This window comes from Pseudophryne corroboree, chromosome 4 (assembly GCF_028390025.1).
Source record: "Pseudophryne corroboree isolate aPseCor3 chromosome 4, aPseCor3.hap2, whole genome shotgun sequence".
Lineage (NCBI taxonomy): Eukaryota > Metazoa > Chordata > Amphibia > Anura > Myobatrachidae > Pseudophryne > Pseudophryne corroboree.
Window position 1 is genome coordinate 540858980 of NC_086447.1, and position 19518 is coordinate 540878497.

The following is a 19518-nucleotide window of genomic DNA, read 5'->3' on the forward strand; positions in this document are numbered from 1 at the left end:
TAGAATTAACAAATGTATATAATAGTCACTCTGTTTCGATAACTATCTGGAATTCTTCCACAGAATGCCACCTCCCTGGTGTGGTATTCAACCATGAAATGCAGCCTTTTCAGTCTAAACTGCAGGGCAAAAAGTCTGCCTCCGGCTTGAATGTCAGTGTGAGTGGCTTAATGATTTCCCCTTAGCCATTGCTCTCCTCCACTCAACGGAGCTGGAAACAATCAGTGCAGTCACGGTAAACTCCAGTCTTCCTCACTAACTGTTAGGGTCTCCTGCCCTGTGCTGCCACGTCGTCATGGCAACCGGGAGACAAGTGCTAGCGGAGTAACCTGAGCGCAGCTGATACTCCGGTTCGGGTCTTTTGCTGTGCAGTGGTTACAGGCATGGGATCCGGTGCTGGTTTTTGTGCTCACAGTCTGTGAGGTCTGAGGGGGGCGTGGACAGCACCTGCTTTATTAGGCCTCTTTTCAGGTTAAGCAGATGCTGCTGAATCTTTGTTGGTTAGTCAGTTCCTGAATGTTAGCCAGTACTGTGTAGCTTTGTATTTTGTTGTTGCTTACTGCAAATAGGCCTGGGCATTTGGTACTACACTCTGCCAATCCAGACCTAGCAGTAAGACTGGAGTCAGTCGTTTAGCCTGCTGAGGTTCTTTTGCTATTCTGTGAACCCAGCAGGTTTGTGGCTGTACTTTCAGACCTGCCTGCATAATCCTCTCTCACTGTGCAGGGCGTCCATGTGTCAGTTTAGTGGCAGTAAGCTGAACCTGGGCCCTGCAAGTGAGAATTAGGATTGTGGAGACTCTCCTTGTGTCTATTATTCCATCTCTGACCAAGGAGTTTACTCCCCCACCCGTTGGTAACCCTTTAGGGTTTTGCTGTTGCCCTTAGCAACAGCATTTCGGGTTCTCTACGTATTAAAACACAACATCTTGCTTTTTCCATCTGAGCATTTCTAATACTAGGGAGACACCCAGTTTCTTAGCCTCTGGGCTTCTCTGTTCACTCTGTGTTGGTTTTGTTACCCTATCACCTTCTGTGTACGTTATGTCATATTTCCCAGTCTGTCTGTGAGTTCATTTGTTTTGCATCCCTCTCTGTGCAGACACCAGTACATTCCTGCAGGCACTGGTGTGTATAACAGTTCAAACACCAGTACATTCCTGCAGGCACTGGTGTGCATAACATATTCAGCAGCCCAATACTCCTGTTGAAATTTTGTGGGAATATGGAGCATACCCCTCAAAATACGTTGCAACAGGTGGTCGATCAGGTGCAGGTCCTGACTCGTCAATTTAATGATTTGTCCATTAAAATGCACACCTCCCAGGCCGCTGGCGGAGCTCCCGCAGCAGCAGCACCTTCAGGGGTTAAGGAGCCGAAAGTAAATCTTCCGGATCGTTTTTCTGGAGATCGCTCGCAGTTCTTTTGTTTCAAGGAGAGCTGCAAGTTATATTTCCAGCTTAGGCCTCAGTCTTCTGGGTCAGAGATTCAGCGGGTGGGCATAGTGATTTCCTTGCTACAAGGAGACCCACAGGTCTGGGCATATGGGTTGCAGCCTCACTGTCCATCGCTTAAAAGTGTTGATGATTTTTTTTACGGCACTGGGCATGTTGTATGATGACCCTGACAAGACGGCCTCAGCCGAGGCTCAGATTTCGATCCTAAAGCAAGGGCGAAGGCCAGTTGAGGTTTACTGTACGGAGTTTCGGAGGTTGGCCCATGATACCCAGTGGAATGACCCAGCCCTGAGACACCAGTACCGAAGAGGTCTTTCTAACCAGATAAAAGACCAACTGGTACAATATCCCTTACCTGATAGCTTGGATCAGCTCATGCAGTTATCCATCCGGGTGGATAGACGGCTGAGAGAGCGTAGGCTTGAAAGGGAGACCGAGGTATCCTTCTTTCCCAAGGGAACCTCAGACTCTGAGGAATTTTCCGAGGAGCCTATGCAGATTGGGGCTACCCGCCTCTCCTCGCGTGAGAAGACGCGGAGGAGACAGCAGGGGTTGTGTTTGTACTGTGGGAATAAGGGTCATGTGGTAGTATCATGCCCAGAAAAGCCGGAAAACTTCAGGGCCTGAGGGTGATGGGAAATATCCTGTCAGGCCAGAAGTCAGAATTTCCCAAGAAGACTTTTATCATTCCGGTGACCTTGAAGATCCTCGGTCAAACTGTCAAGACTGAGGCCTTTGTGGACAGTGGGGCCGACGGGGTTTTTATGGACCGCCAATTCGCCCTGAAACACTCTGTTTCCTTAGTACCCTTGGCGTCGGAAATTGAGATTTGTGGGTTAAACGGGGAACCATTATCCCAGGGTTAAATTACCTCTTGCACTAGCCAGATTTCTTTGTTTATTGGAGCCACACACTCTGAAAAATTGTCCTTTTATGTGACTGTCTGTACTTTTGCCCCATTGGTGTTGGGGTTACCCTGGTTAAGGGTCCACAATCCTCAATTTGACTGGGTCTCTGGGGAGATTCTTAGTTGGGGTACTGATTGTTTCAGGAGTTGCTTGAGCCTTCCAGTCAGGCTCTCGCAGCTAAGTTTGCCAGGATTGCCAGGGTGTTATGCAGATTTTGCGGACGTGTTCTCCAAAAAAGTTGCAGAGGTACTACCTCCCCATCGCCCCTATGACTGTGCCATTGATTTGTTGCCGAATGCTAAGCTTCCCAAGAGCAGGTTGTACTCCCTGTCACGTCCTGAGACTCAGGCTATGGCAGAGTACATTCAGGAGAACTTGGCTAAAGGATTTATCAGACCTTCACAGTCTCCAGTTGGGTCGGGGTTCTTCTTCGTGGGTAAAAAGGACGGTTCATTGCGACCCTGCATCGACTTCAGGGAATTGAACCGTATCACGATTAAAAACTCATACCCACTGCCTCTCATTTCGGTCTTGTTTGACCAGCTTCGTACTGCCACCATTTTTTCTAAGATTGACCTACGTGGTGCGTACAATCTAATCCGAATAAGAGAGGGGGATGAATGGAAGACTGCCTTTAATACCCACTCAGGGCATTATGAATATTTGGTGATGCCTTTTGGGCTCTGTAATGCCCCGGCAGTCTTCCAGGATTTCATGAACGATGTGCTCAGGGAATATTTGGATAGATTCTTAGTTGTATACTTAGATGACATCCTAATCTTCTCCCATTCCCTGGAGGAACATCGGAAGCATGTACGCTTAGTCCTCCAGAAACTCAGAGACCACCGGCTTGGGGCGAAGCTGGAGAAGTGCGAATTTGAAGTTCAGCAAATCGCGTTTCTAGGATATATTATCTCCCCAGAAGGTTTCCAAATGGAGGGTTCCAAGGTACAGGCAGTCCTGGATTGGGTGCAGCCCACTAGTTTGAAGGCGCTTCAGCGTTTCCTGGGCTTTGCAAATTTTTATAGACGATTTATCGCTGGATTTTCGTCTATAGTGGCGCGCTTGGTGGCACTCACTAAGAAAGGGGCGGATGTTGCTCACTGGTCTCGTGAGGCCAAAGCGGCTTTTGCCCGTCTCAAAAGGGCATTTATCTCCGCCAAGGTGCTGCGACACCCAGATCCAGAGCGTCCTTTTGTGGTGGAGGTGGATGCCTCTGAGATGGGTATTGGGGCAGTGCTCTCTCAGATGGGAGTGTCTGATAATCGCCTTCATCCCTGTGCTTACTTTTCCCGTAAATTTTCGCCTGCCGAGATGAATTATGACGTGGGTAACCGGGAATTGTTGGCTATTAAGGATGCACTCGAGGAGTGGAGACACTGGCTTGAGGGGGCTAAGTTTGTGGTCTCAATTCTCACCGACCATAAGAATTTGGCATATTTAGAGTCAGTGAAGCGTCTCAATGCCAGGCAGGCACGATGGGCTTTGTTTTTTGCTCGCTTTAATTTTTTGATAACATATCGCCCTGGGTCAAAAAACATCAAGGCTGATGCGCTCTCGCGGAGTTTTGCTCCAATCCAGGAGACCACCGAGGAGCCGTTGCCCATTGTGTCCCCATCATGTATTAAAGTGGGCATTACCCAGGACCTCTTGTCATTAGTCCTTAGAGCACAGGAGCAGGCTCCTCCAGACCTTCCGGTAGGTCTTTTGTTTGTGCCTCCTAGGTTAAGACAGCGAGTGTTCCTGGAATTCCATGCCAAGAAGTCGGCAGGTCACCCGGGTATTGCCTGAACTCGGGAGTTGCTATCTAGGGCGGTGTGGTGGCCCTCGGTGGCTAAGGATGTGGATCAGTGGGTTCGGGCATGTGACATCTGTGCCCGAAATAAGACTCCTAGAGGGGTTCCTGTTGGCCCATTACATCCACTCTCTATTCCATCTAAGCCATGGACCCACATTTCAATGGATTTTGTTGTGGACTTGCCCAAATCCTCTGGGATGACAGCCATCTGGGTTGTCGTTGACAGGTTTTCGAAGATGGCGCACTTCGTTCCACTGGTTTGGCTGCCATCGGCCAGACGCCTGTCTGAATTATTTATGCTGCATGTTGTGCGCCTCCACGGGTTGCCACTTGATGTGGTCTCTGACCGCGGATCCCAGTTTGTGGCCAAATTCTGGAGGGCATTTTGTTCCGATCTCCAGATTTCTGTCAGCTTGTCGTCAGGCTACCATCCGCAGTCTAATGGGCAGATTGAAAGGGTGAACCAGACCTTGGAGCAGTTCCTCAGGTGTTATGTCTCCAAGTGTCAGACTGACTGGGTTGCTCATCTGTCAATGGCGGAGTTTGCCTATAACAACGCGGCTCACTCTGCTACAGGGATCTCTCCCTTCCTTTGTGTGTATGGGCATCATCCTAAGGCCAATTCTTTTGACCCCCTGGACTCCACGCCTGGTGGTTCCTCTGTCGTTTCGGTCCTTAGAGGTATTTGGAGGAAAGTGAAGAAAGCCCTTGTGTCTGTGTCATTAGTGACCAAAAGGGTTTTTGATAAGCGGAAAAGACCCTGCAGCTTCAAATTAGGAGACTTCGTCTGGTTGTCTACCAAGAATTTGAAGTTGAAACAGCCATCTCATAAGTTAGGCCCCCGGTTCATCGGCCCTTATAAGATCACCAGGGTTATCAATCCGGTGGCATTTCAGTTAGATCTGCCCCGTTCTTTGGGTATCAATAAAACATTTCATTGTTCCCTTTTAAAACGGGCGATTAGTAATCCTTCTTCCAGAGGAAGACCTTCCCCTCTTCTGATACGTGGCCAGAGGGAGTTTGTTGTTGAAAGGATTCTTGACTCCAAGATGGTTCTGGGTCGGCTGTCATTTTTGGTGCACTGGAAGGGGTATGGCCCGGAGGAGCGGTCGTGGGTGCGCAGTTGTGATCTTCATGCCCCCAGACTGATACGCTCTTTCTTCTCGCAGTTCCCCGATAAACCCGGTGGTAGGGGTTCTTTGACCCCTCGTCAGAGGGGGGGTACTGTTAGGGTCTCCTGCCCTGTGCTGCCACGTCGTCATGGCAACCGGGAGACAAGTGCTAGCGGAGTAACCTGAGCGCAGCTGATACTCCGGTTCGGGTCTTTTGCTGTGCAGTGGTTACAGGCATGGGATCCGGTGCTGGTTTTTGTGCTCACAGTCTGTGAGGTCTGAGGGGGGCGTGGACAGCACCTGCTTTATTAGGCCTCTTTTCAGGTTAAGCAGATGCTGCTGAATCTTTGTTGGTTAGTCAGTTCCTGAATGTTAGCCAGTACTGTGTAGCTTTGTATTTTGTTGTTGCTTACTGCAAATAGGCCTGGGCATTTGGTACTACACTCTGCCAATCCAGACCTAGCAGTAAGACTGGAGTCAGTCGTTTAGCCTGCTGAGGTTCTTTTGCTATTCTGTGAACCCAGCAGGTTTGTGGCTGTACTTTCAGACCTGCCTGCATAATCCTCTCTCACTGTGCAGGGCGTCCATGTGTCAGTTTAGTGGCAGTAAGCTGAACCTGGGCCCTGCAAGTGAGAATTAGGATTGTGGAGACTCTCCTTGTGTCTATTATTCCATCTCTGACCAAGGAGTTTACTGCCACACCCGTTGGTAACCCTTTAGGGTTTTGCTGTTGCCCTTAGCAACAGCATTTCGGGTTCTCTACGTATTAAAACACAACATCTTGCTTTTTCCATCTGAGCATTTCTAATACTAGGGAGACACCCAGTTTCTTAGCCTCTGGGCTTCTCTGTTCACTCTGTGTTGGTTTTGTTACCCTATCACCTTCTGTGTACGTTATGTCATATTTCCCAGTCTGTCTGTGAGTTCATTTGTTTTGCATCCCTCTCTGTTCAGACACCAGTACATTCCTGCAGGCACTGGTGTGTATAACAGTTCAAACACCAGTACATTCCTGCAGGCACTGGTGTGCATAACACTAACTCAGTCTATTTCAGTATACTCAGACCATGTAGGATGTGGAAGCATGGTGGCAAACCAAGATGCAGTGGCTTCGAATTGTACTCACCTGGCAAGAGTAGGCAGGCTTGTTACATCTCTTGGTCTGTGTGTGGGACTGCTGCCAGCGCAGATGGTGTATTCCCGGGAAGACATGCTATGTCTGCGAGGCAGCACTGGTGTGGCAGGGGGTTTATGAGGGATCACAGTGCCGGGAGCTGCTGGAGCCGTGACAGGTACTGTGCGTGTCTCTGGCATTGATGCCGCAAGTGGAGCTGAGGCTGTGGCTGCTGCCGATGCCACTGGCTGGGCTCCAGGAACTGGTATTCTGAGGTCAGCTGCTGTGTTGGAAGACCGAATGGAGCATGCAGCGGCTGGGGGCCAGGAGACTGTGACAGAGGGCCGGGGGGGATGCTCAAGTGTTGGTGAGTGAACCCTGGATTGGCCATCTGAAGGTAGATGCCATGTATGGTGGGGAAGGGGGTGAGGAGGTCTGCATATATGCAACAATAACTTGTGTTCAGATGCCGTTATTATTGAGGTTTTATGTTCTGAGACTGTGGAATATTAAATGATTAAATGTAGAAACTTCTACCTGCCTAGGGAATTTATGGCAGTAGTAATAGCAGCGGTCTACATCCCCCTGCAGGCAAATTGAAGTGGTGCATTGGTTCTGCTATATTATGCTTTGGGTAAATTACAATCAACCTATGTGGACGGGGCTTTTATAATTGATGGCGATTTTAATGGAGTAGATTTATAATCTGTTTTACCTAAGCTTGTGGTTCCAACACGTGGTGGAAATATTCTAGATCAAGTTTATACAACTTTTAGGATGGGCTATGAGACTGTTGTATGTGCCCACATTGGGAAATCGGATCATGTTTCATTGTTTATGATACCGACTTATGTTCCAGTAGTGAAGTGTGCTAGGCCTATTAGGAAATGTGTTCAGGTCTGGCCTGAGGGTGCAATGAAGTGGTTGAAGGATACTTTATCTTTTACCGACTGGAATTTACTAATAGAAGAATCTGGGGTGGGTGGGAAAATTGATGTAGATCTTCTCACCTCTACAATTCTGGGCTACATAGATTGTTGTGTGGAAAGTGTAACTGTTAGACAAAGTTTTAGTGTCTTTGCAAATGAAAAACCCTGGCTAAATGGAGAAGTTCATCCCTTGTTTAGGGCATGTGACAAGGCTTTTAAATCAGGGAACAAAAAGGGTTATCAAGCTACTAGGGCTGAGTTGAGAAAAGGAATTAGAAGGGCCAAAACTTATAACTCAAAAAAATGGAAGAGAAATTTAGTCAGAACTCTTATTCACGGTGTATGTAGAGATGCAGCCAAGACCTTACAGATTACAGGGTGCAATCACATGAGGCTAGCGGTGTGGATAGTTCCCTGGTAGAGAAATTAAGCGTATTTTATTCCAGGTTTAGTGAGGAAAGTAAATTAAATGACCTGGTAATGGATACTAGGTCAGAGGAGGCCCCCCTGATGCTTGATGAATGGGCAGTTTGGCGGTGTCTGCAGTCTGTGGTACTGGTAGGGCTGCCGGCCCAGATGGCATCCAGGGTAAAGTTATTAAAGAATGTTGTGAACAGCTAAATGGGATTTTTATGCTCATTTTTTATTTATCATTAGCTTACTGCTTGGTTTCAAGCAGTTTCAAGGCAACTACTATTATCCTGATTCCAAAGTGTGGAGAACCAAAAAGTTTCAATATAGACCAATAGCCCTGACTTCTTTGTTAATGAAATGTTTTGAACATTTGGTGTTGGGTCACATCAAGGCTCACTTTTCGGTGGGCTTTGACCCTTTTCAATTTGCCTACAGGGCAAATCGATCTATGGATGTTGCTGTATTGACTATGTAACTATATATATATATATATATATATATATATACACACACATTTGGAAGGAAATGACACCTATATAAGAATTTTATTTGTTGATTTTAGTTTCGCCTTCAATACCATTGTGCCCAATTCTTTAGTTTTTAAGTTATCCAGGTTGGGCCTAAACAGTTTTACTTGTAAGTGGTTGCTTCACTTTCTATTGGATAGGCATCAGGTTGTTAAATTGGGGGGGGTTTAACCTCGGGGTAAGTGGTGTTGAATGTAGGTGTTCCACAGAGATCTGTCCTAAGTCCACTACTATATTCATTATTTACCCACAACTGTGAGTCTACATCATATTCGGTAAAAATTGTTAAGTTTGCGGTTGATACTGCTATTGTGTGTTTAATAAGCACCTGATTGAGACTGCATACAGAAAAGAGGTCGTGAGTTTATTAGAGTGGAGCAGGGTGAATAGATTAATTTTAAACACATCTAAAACCAAGGGGATAATAATTGATTTTAGAAAACGGAACAGTGCCCCAAAGTTACCTGTTCTTTTGGATGGAAAAGGTATTGAGCAGGTGTAGTCTTTTAAATTTTTAGAGATTTTTATTTCAAATTCTCTGTCTTGAGGTCGGGGTGGTTAGGACAGCGGGTCGAGTAATCGGTGTCAGGTTGTCCGGTATTTATAAGATATATGAAATGAGTATCCTTAAGAAATCTATAGCTATTTTGGATGGTTCAATTCATCTTAACTAGCCAATATTTTCAAGATTGCCATCAAATAGACCCTTTAGGGATGTTTATTCATGCACAAAGAGGCTGCATAACAGCTTCTTTCCCAGCACAGTAAGTATAGTAAATTGTCGAAATGTCATTTTAGGTCTTGGAAAGTAATTTGCTGTACGTCTGTTATCTGATATGGTTTTGCTTGATTTTTTCGTTTACATCCCTTGGGGTGTGTTAATGGCAATAAAGATATTATTATTATTATTATTATTATTATTATTTTTCCCTGACAGGTCAGCCCTGCTTAGCCGCAGTGTAACAGCCTGTCCTTCCTTTACTTCCATCAGGGCACTTCTCAAAATGACCCTCCCTCAGGAGACTCACTGTAACTGCCCTGTCTAAATCAGCCAACTGTGCCTGTTTCCAGCAGCTTCACAGTCATGTGACCTGCTGCTGGCTCACATCTCAGCCCTATACATTAAATTAAATAAATGTTTTTTTTACAATAACTCGTGGGGTGTCACAGATGTCGGAGAACATTCACCTTTTTTACAGGGGCGCGGGGGACTGCCAGAAAAATAAGGAGGTTCCGGGAGAGAAGGTAAATCTGATTTACAGTAAGACTGAGATACTGTAAGAGCTGTTCGCAATCTGAAGCGACAAGCATGAGCTAAAGTGTATATTGTGGGCTTGATGCAGAGGTAGCCATCATTTCTCCTTTATGGCATGCACTGAAAACAAATATATGTTCACCACAGGTAGAGGCACAGGTTACTATTCCCAATTGTAGTCCATGTAGTTGCTAAATGATGAAAAAGTTTTTAAAAAACCAACTTGTATCATCCATTTGAACCTGACCACCTTTTGTACCTGTTGACATCAAGCACTGTTGACCTTTTGACCATGTTGACCTTTTGTATCTGTTGACCTCATGAATGTGAATTTATTGACTGTAGACCTATCATCCAAATCACATTACCATGTTACACTGGTAACTGGTATCTAGGTATCTAATCTGCAAAATAAAATTGAGCAGCATGGCATGCATGAGGAGTAAAAACATAACATTGGATATAATGAGGCTGAACATAATGAAATACTGTATATTCCATTTATCTATTCAATAAAGATGTTGCTCATTTGTTTTGTCAGTGGTTCCTGTGCACTATATCACCTGCTGCACCAGCAGTAACTTTGATCTCCTGTTATTAAATCTGCATGTGTAGATATAGCTGTTTGGCAACGTTCACCCACAGGAACATAAGGAGGGAGCAACTAAGCTACGTCTGATTGAATGACTTAAAGTCCACTGCTGTTTCCAAATAATTAAAAAATAGCCAGTCAAACGGAATCCCTCATCCTCTCCATATTGGAAGAGTTGAGGTGGGCCATTTGCTCTTCATTTTGGTATTTCTCCCAAAGCAGTATTTATTGTTATCAATATTGCTCCCTGGAATTATCTTAGGCTCCTGAACGTGACATTTCATACCACTGTGGTATTGTTTAAAGTCTGATATCTTTATTGAAGATGCCATTCCAACCATCTTAGTGCTGTTTAATCTGATGAGCATGCAGGCTGTTATTGTTAATGCAGCATGGCTTCATTATGGTTGTATATTTTTTCACTATAGGGGTCACTAAGAAAAAGTTAGGTGCAGTGGCAAATTTTCCATAGGGCTGCACTTGGATGCTTGTGTTGGTACTGCAGCCTATACAGTACTAATAACTGCTAAATATTTCCACTGTACTGTACCATGTGCTATCTTGAATGTAGAGTGAATGTGTAGGACATTGGCTATCATCAAATGAGGTCTTATAACCAATCAATAAAAATAATACAATTAAGAAGGTGGGGGGTGGTTGTTACTGTTGTTCCTGGGGCCACACTCACCCTTAAATCCTTCCCCCATTAGGTGGTATCCCCTACACCACATTCCACACCCCTGGATGCTCTGTGCCTGTGGGTTTGAGAGGTGTTACTTCAGCTATGGTGATCATCTAGTGTATTTATTCAGATTACAAGGAAGAATAGGCAAAAAGCAAATTATAATTCTATAGACCTTATATTAAGCATATTCGAGGATACATAAAAGTTTGACAAACACAAAATATTGGTTTGGCACCTACAGCTTCTATCGGCGGCATTCTGGTCACAGGTACGACACTGAGGATGGCGCTGAGGCTGCCCGTGAACATGTTCTACCAACTTGCAAAACATTTCTGGTCCATTTTCTCCACATGTGGCATTTGCTGTGATTATGGAATTAGAGGCAAGATTAAGAACTGCAGGAAACAGACCTAAAAAAAAGAAGGAAAACAATTTGATTAAAGGTTTGAATCCTTCCATTAAGATTACCTACACAAAAGAACTATGTCCAGATATAATTACGCCCGAGATAAGAGGCTGTGCGGGATGCCGGATGAATTTGGATATTTTTTTTGAAGGGGCAATCGCTTACAAGGCATGGTTTTGCCTTGTAAGTGATTGCACCTTTAAAAAAAAGTCCACATTCGGCCGGCATCCTGCACAGCTGCTGAACTCTGGCGTCATTACATCCAGCCCCTAGTGTCAGATTTATTCCAGAAAACATTCCAGAAGGTTATTATACAAAACGATTAACCACATAAATAACTGAAGCTTTTACCTAGTGTGCCTGGATAATACAGGCAGGGGACTAGCGTTCCCAATTTAACCCATAGTATTCTCAGGAATACAAGATAAAGGGGTAAATGTAACAGGGTGCAAGAAGATGGAGGTACAGTAGTTTGTGCGAGAGGGATCCGGTCTGAAGATCGACAATGTTTAGGTCGACCACTATAGGTCGACAGTCACTAGGTCGACATGGATGGAAGGTCAACAGGGTTTCTAGGTCGACATGTGCTAGGTCGACAGGTCTAAAGGTCGACATTAGTTTTTCAATTTTTTTTCTTTTTCTATAATTTTTTCATACTTAACGATCCACGTGGACTATGATTGGAACGGTAAAGTGTGCCGAGCAAAGTGGTAGCGGAGCGAAGGCACCATGCCCGAAGCATGGCGAGCGAAGCGAGCCATGCGAGGGGACGCGGTGCACTAATTTGGGATCCCGGTCACTCTACGAAGAAAACGACACCAAAAAAAAAAAATCCTCATGTCGACCTTTAGACCTGTCGACCTAGCACACGTCGACCTAGAAACCCTGTCGACCTTCCATCCATGTCGACCTAGTGACTGTCGACATATAGTGGTCGACCTAAACATTGTCGACCTAGACACTGTCGATTTGATGAACCACACCCTGTGCGAGAATGCCTCTATTTTTAAAGCACCAATCATTTACAAGGCAAAACCAGCCTTGTTGATGCCTGTCTTGACACAGGTCTTCAGTGACAGAAACCTCAACATTAATTGTTTAGGTGAACTCTGCCATGATGTTGTATATGTTTAAATGAAGTCTGAGGTGCATTCAACTAAGGTGTTGTTGGAAAATAATATATATTTTTTATTTACAAAATTCAGAAAATCCCCCCATTATAAAGATCCATTCACAATCACGCATTGCACATGCAGCATAGTTTACTGATAATGATTCTGAGACAGGTCAGTGTATACAGCAGCTAAAAAACTGATCAGACTGACAGTTAATGTTATGCATTATTATATTACACCAATCAAGTCTTATGAACTTGGCATTTAATTGACTTTCATAAAAACTGAGAAGTGCAGTGGGAATGGTAGCAGTTGATCAGACTATGAATGCTTTTATTTTTTAAATTGTTCAATATTAAGAAATTCTATAAAAAAAAACTAACCAATGTAATATACAGTATGTATAAAATAAAATACTTTTAATACCTTTACAGTGTCTTCAGCAATTTTCATTGTTTGCATTATTTGGATCTTGTAATTAGTTCTCAAGAAATATAACTATTTTCATAGGTGTGCGCAGGGGGGGTGCCTGGTGCGCACAGGCACCCCCTAATGTCCGGCACCCCTATCTCACATGCCTGATGCAGCGATCGCCGAACAGGCTGGTTACTGTCCCCTCTGCGCTGCACCCTGTCAGGACTGCATTACTGACCGGACGCCTGGGTTAATCAAGGGTGCCACTGCCACTGGCTTTCAAACTCCTGCCTCCACTTCCATATACAAAAACAGCGTGATGTGATGTGATTACGTCATGCTGCTCGCACGCCCACCCATCACACTCGCCACACGCCCACCTCTCTCCTTCTACGCTATGCCAACGCCAGCCACTGATGAGGAGCAGTATGCAGCCAGTGTTCCTCTTAGGAAGACAAATTCAATACTGGCAGGCGGTCGGCGGCAGCATTGACACATCTCTCGTTTTTCCGGCAGCATTAACTAGTCTGCGACTGTCAGTGTCAGTGAGTGACTGACTTGTAAGTAAGCTGCTGCAGCTTGCAGGGGAAAGAGAGGAAGAGCCAGACCAGGCTGAGGAGGAGCAGTGTAATTACAGTGAGTGCCTTCAGGGGTGTTTGTTTGGTGCACACAACAACATCTGACAATGTATCTGCTTTATTAAGATTGGTACAAGGGTGGATATTTTATATTGTGTTGACCGTTAATAGATGGTGCTAGACATGTCCAAAAGGTGGTGCTAGACACACCCCTCCGATGGTGCACCCCCTAATAAAATGTGCTGCGCACGCCTATGACTATTTTCCCAATGTTACTTATTGTTTTGCAAACCATGGAACAAAAGACATCTTTCTGCAATAATAACTGGACCAGCCATTGATAACTTATACACCATGGCACATGAATGCCCTAAATTGATGTACAGAGTGTAATTAATTTTATACATATAACATATAGCTATATACTTATATAACCTGCAATAAGAGAAGTGAATATTCTTACAAGCATGAACTTATGAACTACTGTATGAATGCTTTTAAAAATGAGACGACACTGTGACTGATATTGTAAAGTGACTATTCTGAAATAAGGACTGATGTGTACCAGACACCACTTATCTCCTCATAAATGTCAATTTCTGACATGATATAAGCAGTTGACTTATACAGTGTGCCCAGAGCCCATACCATAATGTTATATGATTGTATTATAGAATCACATTCAAACAGGCAGAGCACACAATTGTGGATAGATTGTACTGGCTGCTGGGGCATACAATACATTTCAATAAACCTTGCTGCATCTGTATAACTGCAAATTACCTGATTTTAAATGTAAAATGTACAAAACTGAAAACATAGTGAAGTTTTACAGTGACTGATATATACAGTAGTGTAGTAGTGTTTTCCACCACTGCTTCAATAATATGACAGAACAAACCACTATTTGTAACCGTAGAAGAGTCACCACAAAATTGATTCTATGGGGGCGATTCAGTTGTTTATTTCTCCTGATCTCCTGTCTAAAAGTTACAGGAGACCAGGGGGTCACTTTTTTACTTATTTCAGCTCGCCAGCACAGGGGGCCAGCAGAGATTCGTGCCCGAATGCACCAACAATTTATTCGCTCCATTGGGCTCTATCTAGTGGCTGCTGGTGGGTAAAACAATTGAATTCCAGCATTAATTGACATTAATGTTGCTAACATTTAAAATCAAGGGGGAAAAAAATCACAATAGTTGCTATTACGTTAATACACTTTTAAGGGACTTTTTAGCAGAATTGAAAGTCAAACGTCATTCATGAAACACCTGGCATGTATTGTATAAAGTATAATACAAGTTTAGCTTACGGTATAACATCTGGTATGAATTATATGTAGATGAGTTCTAACTAATAGTAAAACAACAAATTCTTTAGCACTAATATTTTTAGCTAGGTAATAGTACATCTCATTAGAATGTAGCCATTTGTATCAATTTTTTCATTGGTCCTTATTCAGAGTTTTATGCTAATGCATTTGTGAAAGCAGCAACTGTGCAAAATTATGCAAATGCGCGGCTGCCTGGATTTGTATTGAAAAGCCCTCCTCTGGCTTCACGAGTCTCAGTGGCTGCATACAATCTATTATTCTACTGAGTAGTTCTACGCTGGTGCAGCATGGCCACAGGAAGTGAGGCGCTGGAGCCACTGTTACTCCTTAAAGGATCGCAGACGCAGGCATAGACACACCCCTAAAATGGTCATGATACGCCTGCTTTTTTTTCTGTCACTTTCCATTACCTCTCCAAAATTGTCCCTATTTACAGCAGGGCCATGGTTAAGTTAAGATAACCCATCACTATAGTTGCCAATATTTTAATTTAAGGTTAATAGTTTCCAGGGATACTGTGCTTCTGGACTCATTCAAGCAAGAATGCCTGAGAAGGTTGCAGTTCTTGCACTGCAATCTTAACGAAATAGTAACTTCTTATTGTCTTAAATCATTGAGAAAATAGAAAATATAGTGTTAATATAGAGCGTAAAATAATTATTATTCTGAGTCACAGAATGACATTTGCAAGTAACAGAATGATAGAGTGTGCACTGATTTTGGATAATCTTTTAACTAACTTAATCTTAGCTATCTATTTTTCAATAATATGAAACTGTCTCAAGTCCTAGTTAACAGTCCCTGGTTGCCATTACCCTAAGCCATACATACTGTTTATGTGACCATGGGGTCCATATTCTAAAATATAACTTTGCCCAGAGAAAAAGCAGCCCCTGCTTCACCTGACACCATTGCTGCTACTGTAAATGTTACTAAAATAAGAGCTGCCGATGAGGGTGAACAAAAGTCTCCCCCTTGGCGGTGACTGCTCACAGTGCTCAGGCGTACTCCTTTCCGGCATTTCTGCAGACTTTTGTTTTTACTACTAAACTTTATGGACAAATGACAAAACAAACAGAAAAGATGCCAAGAAAGAATGCATTACTACTGTACTCTCACCAGGAGGATATTAACGACAGCCAGGGGATGCAAAGTTGCGTTGGAGAAGACAGGAGATGATAAGTACTCAAACATTTTGATAACATCTAAAACACTTACGGGGCGATTTATCACAATCCGTAGCCTCAGATGCAGATGTGAGGTGATAAAATCAACCAAACTCTTAATGCGATTATTGATTACATCACATCGATGTATTAATAATTGCATGCAGGAAAAGAACTTGTGAGAAAGCTCTGTCCCTGCGATGCTACTCTGCAGCTTTATCAGGGTATTTAACAACCCCCGGCGGTTAATATACTTACCAGTCCCTGGAGCCGGTGATCGGTGCTCCTGCAGGGCTGCTGGACATTGGATCCTGTGCGCTGTTGTGACCCCGATTCTGTAAATTGAGGTTCCGTTTTGCATCGGAGCACTGATCACCGGCTTCTGGGACTGGTAAGTATGTTTGTTGTTTTTTTTTCTTTAAACTGTGATCAGCTTGTATGTCCATCTGACACACAGAGCTGATCACCAGAGCACGGTTCTCACACAGCTTTCTCTGCGGGGGGGCAGAGAAAGCCATGCTGAAGGCTGTATATCACAGTGCTGCTCTGTGATAACATGCTGGAGGAAGAGAGATGCAAATACACACTCCATCTGCATCTCTCTTCCTCCAGCATAGTATTAGAAGCCTCAGCATGATAGCACCTCTTGAAATCTTTAGTATTAGGGTGTGCAGTCCAGGCCCCCCTTTTTCCTGCTCTGTGATAACGCCAGCTGTTGCTGGTATAATTATCACAGAACTCATTATGTTTTTTTAAACTATTTTTTATCTTTTTGTAAATTTGCCCATATTGCATTTCCCATTATGAGTATGGGATATGCAATCTGATTACAAAAAAAAAAAATGCGAAGACTGCTCCAAAAGCCCTTTAATACTTTCAGGAATACTAAAATAATGTGAAAAGGGTGTGAAAAATAAAAAGTAAAAATAATGTTAATAACTACGCCCCTAAGTGTTGCCATGGGAGCCTATGGCAGCGAGAGAAAAAAATACAATTCTAGCTAGCATTGGGGGTTAATCAGGTTAGATTGCAGTTCTCCAAACTGCACATGAGCTGCGGCCGCACAGCGCATGTACTAGCAGTCACAGTGCGATCGCATGTCAGAGGTTTATAATCACACTTTGAGTGACAGCAGCAAAGTGCTCGCATGTTAAGGGTGTCCCTCTGCCTGCGCAGCCTAGCTGCGAAGGTAGATGGCTACCCACCATGATAAGGCTCGCAGTGGCTACATCTTACTTCACACTGACACCATGACCCACCCCGCAAATTACATAGTTACATAGTTAGTGAGGCTGAAAAGAGGCAAAATGCCCATCGGGTTCAATACGTATTCTGTGTTAAACTGTTAATATTATAATGCACCTGCTGAAGTAATGGAGTAGTAAGAATCATAGTTGTCAATTGGTACTTAACCAAGATATTAATGACACTATGTTAAATGCTATAACCCTGGATACTTTTTCCAGTTAGAAATCTGTCTAATCCATTTTAAATGCATTTACAGAGTCTGCAGGGAGTACCACATCTTTATTGACCTTACCATGAAGAACCCTTTCCTACATTGTGAACAGAAATTTCTCTCCTCTAGCCTCAGCGAGTGCCCACGTGTCCTATACAGAGTTCTTTTAATAAACAAATCCCCTGCTTACTCCTTGTAATGACCCTTTACATATTTGAAGATATTAATAATGTCTCCTCTTAGACGCCTCTTTTCTAGTGTATACATACAGTATTTAACCTAGTAAGCCTTTCCTCATAGTCCAGTGTCTCTAACCCTTTAATCAATTTAGTAGCTCGCCTTTGAACTCTTTCTAGTTCCCCGATATCTTATTTATAATATGGTGCCCAAAATTGAACACAATATTCCAGGTGCAGACGTACCAATGATTTGTACAGTTTGCAGGATTACATCCACGTCCCTTGTCTCAATGCCCTGTTTTATGCACGCAAGCACTTTACTTGCCTTTTTGCTGCATTTTGACATTGTGTACTGTTATTAAGCCTATTATCTATGAGCACCCCCAAATCTTTTTCCACCACAGTTACCCCTATATTTTCCCCATTTAGAGTGTAGGAGGCATGTGTGTTTTGTCTCCCAAAATGCATAACTTTGCATTTTTCTATAGTGAACCTCATTCCCCATTTAGATGCCCACGTTTCAAGTTTAAATAAGTCATTCTGTAGAGACTCCACATCGCTTTCTGAATTGATTACCTTACACAGTTTAGTATCATTGCAAAGATTGACACTGTGCTTTCCAGGCCTATTCCTAGATCATTGATAAATATATTGAACAGTAACAGGCCAAGTACGGACCCTAGTGGTATTCCACTGACAACTGGTGCCCAACTGGAGAACATCACGTTGATCACTACTCATTGTACTCTGTTATCTAGGCAATTACCTATCCATGTACAAATAGTATATCTTAGGCCAAGTTCCCTTAATTTGCTGATCAGTCTCCTATGATGCACTGTATCGAAGGCTTTTGCACTGCTTTTCCCTGGTCAAGATTCTCACTCACTTCCTCGTAGAAGCTAATTAAGTTAGTTTGACATGATCTGTCCCTTACAAACTCATGCTGACTTTTGCTAATGATCTTATTAACCTGCAAATAACCCTCTATGCTATCCCTCAAAATACCTTACAATATTTTACCCACCATAGAGGTTAAACTAACTGGTCTATAGTTACCAGAATTATTTTTAGTTCCCTTTTTAAATAAAGGCACTACCTCAGCTATGCACAAATCCTTTGGTACCATGCCTGATGTAATTGAACTATTGAAAATCAAGTATAGAGGTTTTGCTAGCTGTGACCTAAGCTCCATAATAACTTGGATAAAAACCATCTGGGCCTGGTGATTTATTAATCTTTATGTTGCTTAGTCTCTCCAGGATTACTACCTCATATAAATATCCAGCCAAGAGTCATTACCTTCACTATCGTTATGCACTTCTCTCACCATCTGATCCTCCCTGGTGAATACTGAGGAAGAAAAATTGTTCAGTATTTCAGCTGTTATTTTATCATCGTTTAGCAAAGCTCCCAATTCATTTTTTAATGGGCCTACATTATCCTTCTCTAACCTTTTACTGTTTATGCATTTATTTAACTTTTAAGGATTGGTTTTACTCTGTATAGCTATTTGCTTTTCGTTGGCAAATGGTCTGGACTGCGTCTCCCAAACGCTGCAACGCCACCCCAAAAACATTGCATTGACACCCCCTCCCACCCTATGAATGCCTTTGCCTGTTAATCAGGCAGAGGCGTTTGCCATCGCCTCTCACTTTGTGTGCACGCGCGGTGCAGCTTCTGCACATGCACACACTCCAGAAGGGCATTGGCATGCAAACGCATTGTAGATGCATTCCATGCTGAATTAGGCACTTTATTGTTACACTGCCATTTAGATTTTAGTTTGGACACATCCCACCTAAAACTAATTCTCACATTGCACATTACATCTGTCCCACCTACAATTTTTTTTTTTGCTTGACTTGCAAATCAGAATCAGGCCCTTCATCTGCTTGAATAGAGACATAAATAGAATTTGATAGCAGAAACAGAACTACCCGGATTTGTGTGTGATTTTTTTTTTTTGAGGTTTCTTCAGCTTAGTTGTTTTTTTTCTGTTATTTTTATCTTTGTCGTAACAATAGCAATATGTATTTTTTATGTATTCTTAAACTATTTTACAGCTTGAGTCATCGCAT

General features: G+C 43.3%; 1 protein-coding gene across 8 annotated transcripts in view; it reads right to left on the bottom strand.

Moving 5' to 3' along the window:
• Positions 1–19518, bottom strand: part of LAMA2 (laminin subunit alpha 2) — a 1276598-nt gene that overhangs the window by 1076681 nt on the left and 180399 nt on the right. For all 8 annotated transcript variants that reach the window (XM_063917336.1, XM_063917337.1, XM_063917331.1 and 5 more), the window contains exon 2: positions 11030–11200. In XM_063917336.1, the coding sequence (XP_063773406.1) occupies positions 11030–11200 (171 nt within the window). The remainder of the gene's footprint in view (positions 1–11029; positions 11201–19518) is intronic.